General features: G+C 41.1%; 1 protein-coding gene across 1 annotated transcript in view; it reads right to left on the bottom strand.

Moving 5' to 3' along the window:
• Nucleotides 1-5,518: 5,518 nt before the first annotated feature.
• Nucleotides 5,519-8,221, bottom strand: part of LOC107091199 (amyloid protein-binding protein 2) — an 8,229-nt gene continuing 5,526 nt past the window's right edge. The window contains exons 9-10 of the mRNA XM_015384991.1: nucleotides 7,069-7,234; nucleotides 5,519-6,834 (exon numbers count right to left, since the gene is read on the bottom strand). Coding sequence (XP_015240477.1) covers nucleotides 6,572-6,834; nucleotides 7,069-7,234 — 429 coding nt within the window. The 3' untranslated portion in view covers nucleotides 5,519-6,571. The remainder of the gene's footprint in view (nucleotides 6,835-7,068; nucleotides 7,235-8,221) is intronic.

Here is an 8,221-nt window from a genome sequence, read left to right as displayed (position 1 = left end):
TTGATGGTTTTCCCCTGATGTCTCCATGGTTCTGGTTTGTGTTTGATTTTTACGTCGGATTTTTGGATACCTGTTTTTGTTGCCTGATCTCTCATTAAACCCTCCAAGAACTCACCTCTGCCTCTCAGCTTCTGCTTTTGGGTCCAAACAAAAACCTCAAAACCAAATCTTGACATCAGTAGACTACTCCTCATCCTTACATCTTTCCAACACAACAATTTCAGCTGAATCCATGCTACCAACATGCTACCCAGTATAAGCTAAATCAGGTCTAAGTCTTGTTCTCCAACTAAATGATTTCTTTGGACTGGTGGTCGTGCCTTTGCTTTATTTCCCTTCCATTCCCCCTGCCGCTCCCAAACAACATATGAGGGGAGTGTTGGCCTAGTGGTCAGTGCTGTGCTCTGGGAAGGTTGCAAGTACCTGGTTTGATCCCCACAGACTGCCCCTCTGGGTCCCTGAGCAAGGCCCTTAACCCCACCCTGCTCCCTGTTCGGTGCACAATGGCACCAAATGCAGAGGTAAATTTCACCAATGTGAGATAAATAAAGTTTGATTATAAACAGCTGCCCCAGAGCCACCCTAACTACCACTGCTTTTAGTGTCATGATGGGTTTAAGGTTCTTAGCCCACATGCAGAACACAACAGAGGCTGGGTAAAAGTTTAACAGAGTTTATTGAAGGTTCAGAAAACACAAGATAATGTACAGGATCTGGAACTGGTCCGGGCTGGTTCACTGAAGTCTGCAGAGATGATAGTTTGATTAGCAAGGCAGGCAGATGAGTAATGAGTCCTTGGATAATTCAGATTCTACCTTGACTGGGTCCGGGCTTCTCTTTGAGAGAGAGGGAACCGTTGGGTCCAGAGACTGTTGGTTCAGCAGAGTACACAAGCAGCTGCAGCGTCTAGCTTCTGACTTTGAATGGCAGACCTTGATCAGAGTTTCCAGCTCTTCACTAAGAGCAGCAGGGGAATCCACATAGGAATCTTCAGGTTTGGCTCACAAAGGGCAGACTGGCAGGTTAAGCTCACCCAGAGCTTCAGGCTAGAGACAGGTTTCCTGTGAGGCAAAAACAGAGGAGAGTTAGAATCTGTTCTCTCACTTGAGACGACTAAGATTCTTTAGTTTCAGAGGCTCAGGTTGCTAACCAAACTAAGGTCAACACTGCGGCGTCGAAGCAAGGTCTGGCAGCTGGTTATAAAGGAGAGGTCTCCTGATGAGTAGATGCGTCTCAGGTGTGCTGGAAGGCTCCAGCTCCAGGAGACCCACAGTGCACTCTGCTGGAGGAAGGTGGTACAGCTCCAGATCCCAACATTTAGGAAGTTTGACCAAAGCATCTGCTGTATTGTTACCTTTAACCCCCCCCATCAGCCTGAACCCAAACAACACAGACTGCTCTGTTCTGGGCAGCATCACACATCTGTGTCGTCTTCCTGAAAATCTTCATCTATTTCGACTAAATAATGATCTAAGTACACTGTTCCTTTGAGCTAAGTCTGAAGTGACACTAGCGTTAACATTTTCTTTTTTTTGTAATTAAAGTTTTTATTTTGTTTTATGAACATATAACAAAAACAACAAACAAAACAGCAAAAAAAAACAAAAAAAACACAACCAGTCAGGTAAACATTGTTGATTGTAAAGCGGCGTTCACATCCATCACACGTTGTCCTGGTTTCCACCCAATTAAATACAGACTGGACACCTAATTAAGTCCCGTTTAGCTTGACCGGTCCTGGTCTTGTCCAGNATAGAAAGCAGAAATGCTGCTGATAATTGTGTCGTCAATGGTTTGATACTTTCCCCAGTTTTTCTACCTAAAATCTGAATTTTAGGATATCAACACGTCGTTCAGAGGCGTACTGGATCTCCCCTGGATGTGATGGTGGAAGGGCACAGAAGAACTGACGCCTCCCTCCCCTACCTGTGGATGCAACCAGAACAGTGGTTAAACTTCCATCTTATCAAGGACATGGCCAGTGGACAGCGATCACGGACAAATTGAACGCACTCATCATAAACACACAACTAACGTCTCAAATGTCAGATTGACTTCATGTGACTCCACCTCCGATGTTCTTTCTGCTGAAATGTTTGTCTCGTTCTTCATGTGCTTTTCTAATGCTGAGCTTTTTTTTATATCTCAAACTATATCCTGTCAAAATGGTGAAATATGCCCCCCCCCCAGTATGGAAGAGAAACAGTCTCATTGAAATCTGCCTTTTTTTAATACAGAATTTTAAACACTGAATTTCTAACAACAAATTTTAAAAACTGAATTTTTTAGACATTGAATTCGTTACACTCAATTTTTATCTGTTAAAAATTCAGCTGCAAAAGACCTTTTGTTGAACTCAAGCCAAAGCAATCTACACTCGATAGATTGCTTATTGAATTACTATCTCATTATATTGATATACTACAGTATCTCATTATAACGAGATAATATCTCAATATAATGATACTATCTCATTATAATGAGATCATTTTTTTTTTTTTTTTTACAGAGTGGTGGAAACAAGTTTAAAATGTGATGATTATGTATGTACGTGTGGTGTGTACACCATGTCAACTGTATTATTTCATGCTTTGTCTTGTGCATCTGGGCCCTGTTTGCCTTTTTTTTTGTGTGTATTAGTGTGGTTGTTTATCTGTATGTTGTAAACTTTAAAAACTTAAAATAAAATGTATAAAAAAAAAATAAAAAATTTGATGTTAAAAAAAAGGCAGACTGGTTTTCTTCCATATGAAACAGAAAATTTTGATAACAATGTAAATTGTAGTTAACAATAGAGAGATTAATACTGTGTGGCTGGCTGTTGATTTCTTTNAGGTCAGGACACTGAAGGTCCTCAGCAAACTTTTTTTATTTTTTTTATTTATTTATTTGAATTATTACAATGCACATTCATCAACATTCATAAAGCATCAATGTAAATATGCCAGAATTAGCACAACAGCTAGTTTGCATCCGCTGTCCTAAGGCAGGTAAAAACGGTGAACATTAAATAAGAAACTACAGGAGAGAACAGAGTGGATACAAACAGATAAGATGCCAATAACATAAAACCATAATAAAATGAGGTTAACATTAAAATGAGGTTAATAGGCCCATGGAAACAGATCAATTTACCTGTGAACTTCAGACACATGCAGCCATAGAAGTGACTGGAACAACCTAAATCCCTGATTTGGTTTAATGACCCAATTCTTCAGCAACCTCCTCACTAGAGGCCATTGTTTGTAGAATAGGGAATGTTGAGGTTTATCAATAGGCAGAAATAGAAAGCAGAAATGCTGCTGATAATTGTGTCGTCAATGGTTTGATACTTTCCCCAGTTTTTGTACCTAAAATCTGAATTTTAGGATATCAACATGTTTTCTTTCTGCTGAAATGTTTGTCTCGTTCTTCATGTGCTTTTCTAATGCTGAGCTTTTTTTTATATCTCAAACTATATCCCCCCCCCAGTATGGAAGAGAAACTTTCTCATTGAAATCTGCCTTTTTTTAATACAGAATTTTAAACACTGAATTTCTAACAACAAATTTTAAAGACTGAATTTTTTAGACATTGAATTCCTTACACTCAATTTTTATCTGTTAAAAATTCAGCTGCAAAAGACCTTTTGGTGAACTCAAGCCAAAGCAATCTACACTCGATAGATTGCTTATTGAGATACTATCTCATCATTATTTTGATATACTACAGTATCTCATTATAATGAGATCTTTTTTTTTTTTACAGAGTGGTGGAAACAAGACTGGCTTCTATAGTAAGGAATTCAATGTCTAAAAAAATTCAGTGTTTAAAATGTGATGTTTACATGATTATGTATGTACATGTGGTGTGTACACCATGTCAACTGTATTGTTTCATGCTTTGTCTTGTGCATCTGGGCCCTGTTTGCCTTTTTTTGTGTATTAGTGTGGTTGTTTATCTGTATGTTGTAAACTTTAAAAACTTAAAATGAAATTTATAAAAAAATAAAATAAAAAAATTGATGTTAAAAAAAAGGCAGACTGTTTTTCTTCCATATGAAACAGAAAATTTTGATAACAATGTAAATTGTAGTTAACAATAGAGAGATTAATACTGTGTGGCTGGCTGTTGATTTCTTTTTTTCTGATGAAATTATTTGAAGAGAAAATAAAGATTGGAAATGTACTGCGATCAGTGGAACAATGCTTTTAATGCTTCCAGCAGTGAAACAATGACAGAACAGTGAAAACATCCTTTGGTGTCCATGGCCTCCAGCTCTACTTTACCTTCATCATCCATGCAGCACAGCAAGAGTCGTCCTGTCAGAGAAAATCCACGATGCAGAACCAAACACAAGTTCTACCATCTTAGAGGAGAGTCAAGAAGGAGCTTAAAGTGTTGGTTTGTTGCAGCCAGATAAAGAAGGCCAACTCTTTGATGAATGTGCTGCAGGAAGTGGACCTGAAGCGTCTCCAGCCCAGAGTTTAGTTCATACATCAGCACCAGAGGTGAAAGGTCCTGAAAGCTGCTGGAGCAGGAGGGGTCCATCCGCTCCCTGAAGGCAGAGCGCGATTTCTTCATTCATCAGGAAACTTAAACACTGCAGTGTTTGAACAAGGCATGACTGTTTAGTAATGCTGCAGATTTAACGGTTCTGACTGCTGGCTCAGCTGCATAAAAATGCAACCAGTTACCCCCCCCCCCCACACACACAGACACACACACATCACTGCACCCCACTTTAGGATCAACCAAGCCAGTCATCTTCTTCCATTTCAGGTGGAGCAGTCCATGCAGGCTGCACTGCACCTTTAAATGACAGACATGATGCATGAAAGAGCTAAAAACTTCTGAGTAAAGGTTGGAGCAAACTCACTGTGGACAATAATAACAGCTGTTAATGTTTTACCACCAGGGGGCAACAATTCTTGGCACAGTTTTATAAATCCAAGCACCTCACATCTGATACAGAGCCATAGAGAACCACAGTCAGAACCACGACAATGGTCTGAAACTGCAGCCTGACCTCGCCTGTGCGGCTTCAAACAAAAGGCATGAAGTTAAAGACATCAGCAGCGCTGCAGGACAGGAGGCTCAGTTGGTTAGAAGAAACATAAAAAGGTGCCCAACAGAATGAAGACGACCGTATTCACAGACTGAAAGCCCTCTCACACATTCGGAGGGTTTTCTTTTGGCTCCACCTACAGACTGTTAACAGCAGGGTGGTGTTAGTGTGGAGCAGGTAGACACCAGTGAACTCTAAGTAATGCACTGCAAAAACCATCTAGATCAATAAACATTTCTTATATTAAGTGTATTTAGCCTTAATCTGAGCAGGTAAATAAGATGGAATAAGTTATTTTACTCTTAAAATAAGACAATTGGGTAATATGCACTTGAAATAAAACAATGCAATTGTTTTTTTTTTCTTATTTGTAATATAAATGGTCATTTTCCAAGTGTCTGACTTACCTCCTCATTTTAAGAAAAAATGATGTATTTAGATTTATATTTTTTGCAGTGTGTTGACCTCGATTAGTTTTCAGTTATTTATGTTCAATAAAAAAAATAATCAGATCTAAAAATGTTTTTTTAAATAGCGTATCTGCCCTTAATTTAAGCAGGTAAATAAGATGATCAACCAATAAAAATCAGTATTTCTGCTCTAAAATACGATAACTACATATGGTGCATTTAAATAAGATTGTTAATTTGTTTTTCTCTTATAATAAATGTTAACCGTCTTATTTCTTTGGTAACTTGTCTTACTTGCTTAAATTGAGGGAACAAACACTTATTTAAAAACATTGCATTTCCTTTTTTGCAGCGTTAACCGAATTCCCACCTTATTAAAGCTAAAGCTAGCTGTTAGCATTAGCAGAGCAGTCCTCATTGGATGGTGAAATCAGGTGGTCCTCACTCTGATGCCCTGAAACTCGTCCCTCTTGGCTCCTCCTGCCACCTCCATCGTTAACATATCTATATTTTATAGTTAATCAAACATTTCTGCGTACATACTGATGATATTTCAATAAGGCCGACATACTGGGACGAGAAGAAGAAGGAGAACAAAGCCGCTGGTTTAAACACATTCCACTGTTGGCTGTTTGACTCCAACAAGCAGTTGAAAAGCAGGAGTTTATTGACGTCCACTTCAATTAAAAAAAAGTTACAGGAAGCTTCAACTAAAAAGTACAATAAGCTGTAATGAGTAACTGGATGAGTGTGAAAAATATCCATGTGTTACCGCCATGGTAACCATGGTTTAGTATCAGGGGTGTTCATCATCAGCCCCCCCGTCCTAAAGGAGCCCCCTGATCCTCAGCATGAGGATGAAGGCGAGTGAGGAAGAGGAGAGGCCGTCCCGTTTCCTCGCCTGGCTGCGTCTCCCTTATGACTGCACGTGTGTGTGTGTGTGTGTGTGTGAGCAGCGTCGGCAGCAGCCGAGCAGCTGCAGAGGTCAAAGTTCATCTACTGGACTAATTGGCTGTGAGCAAACGAAGCATCACATCAGGGGTCTTTCCAGACTCAAACCTGGTCTGATTTTCTTCATTTTGGAAATGGTGAGTGTTTGTGTTCGGAGGGGGGGTTAGCCAAGACATGGGCGGGAGGGGCCGAGGCTCTGCGCCTGGAGGAAAGCCTGGACCACCTCCTGGGTCTGCTGGGGGGTGGTGTTGACGTCCTCCAGAGCGTCTGCTACGGCAAACTGCCGGTCCCTCAGCCGGTTCCAGTTGGACAGTACGTTGTGGTATTCAAAGACCTTCTCGTAGTTCCCCACTGAGTTGTAGAGCTTGATCAGGCCTCGGTAGTCGTACTCCAGGCCACTGTAGCCTTCACCAAACAGCTTCTTCCCTGGGGGGGGGGCATTTAGAAAGAAATGATGATTTTAAGGCATTTGAAAAGGGAAAACAGGAAAAAGGAAGGAAAAAACGGAAGAGGAAGGAAGGGAGGGACCTAAGTTAAGGTTCCCCAGACAGACATTTCTAAGAGCCTGATCTACTAAGATCAGCAGCTAAACAGTTTGTCCAAAGCAGGACTGTAGTCGGCCGGTAGGAGGAGCCGGCTGCCTGTTTTCCTTCTGCTTACCGATGGCGATGGAGCGCAGGTAGAGCCTCTCTGCGTCGTCGTACTGGTTCATGTCGTAGTTGTAGAGGGAGGCCAGGTGACCCACAGACAGAGCCACCTCGTAGTCCTCATGGCCCAGCAGCTGCTCCTTGATCTGGATGGCTTTGATGTGCATCTCCTCCGCCTCCTGGTGGCACAGCCACCCACAAACACACCAAGACAACGAGAGACAATCAGATTTACAAATCCACACCTTTAGGGGCCACAGTTTAAAAAATCTGATACATGAAGAGCTAACAAGCTGCAGGAACAACAAGCACTTTGAGCTGCTTGGCTGATGATGGAGAGAGAGAGACATCCAGCGGATAACAGGAAGGCCTGTCAGAGCACAGCATGGCTGCCAGAGGAAGCATCCACCATGTGGGGAATGTTTGCAGCCTTTTCAAGGTGAAGATCTACAGGTGAGTTTCTCAACCTTTCTAACCTGTCCTCCACTTTGGACAGTTTTTATTACCATGAGTCAAAAGTATTGATGATTGTCTGAAAGTGGAACGAACAATAACTGAAAATTAAGACTATTTTATTTCATCTTTTTAACTTGGACAAAGAATGGGCATGTTTTCTCCAAATCGAATTAAAACAACATAAATACAGTCCTGCTCAGCATTACTGGCTCCCCTTCATGTTTGGCATAGCTGAGTGAATATCTCCAGAAATAAATGGAAATGTTCAAAAGTTATATCAGCAAGATCTTTCAATTTAAGGTCCAAAGTAATTTAACAAAGACAGTTAACATTTTAACACAGATATTTTCATTCCAAAGGACAAAACAGAAAACCAGCTTGTGCACCAATATTGACTCCCCTCCCTAATATTTGGCTGCACAGCCTTTGGCAGCAATGAGCCTCCAAACGTCTCTTAGGTTCATCCAGAACCTTCTGGCACTTCCATGGTGGAATTTTCTCCCACTCTTCTTTTGCAATCTGCTCCAGCTCTTGTACATTTGCAGGGTTCCTTTCTCCAATGGCAGATTTCAGCTCTACCCAAAGATTCTTAATTGGACTGAGATCAGGACTCATTGCTGGCCATTTTAAAACGGTCCATCTTTTCCCTTTCCACCATGCCTGCGTGCTTTTAGAGGTTTGCTTTGGGTCATTATCTCGCTGGAAGACCC

The sequence above is a fragment of the Cyprinodon variegatus genome, unplaced genomic scaffold (genome assembly GCF_000732505.1).
Source record: "Cyprinodon variegatus isolate N-32 unplaced genomic scaffold, C_variegatus-1.0 Scaffold329, whole genome shotgun sequence".
Taxonomy (NCBI): Eukaryota; Metazoa; Chordata; class Actinopteri; order Cyprinodontiformes; family Cyprinodontidae; genus Cyprinodon; species Cyprinodon variegatus.
The sequence above is the reverse complement of the archived record's forward strand: the minus strand, read 5'-3'. Positions and strand labels throughout refer to the sequence as shown.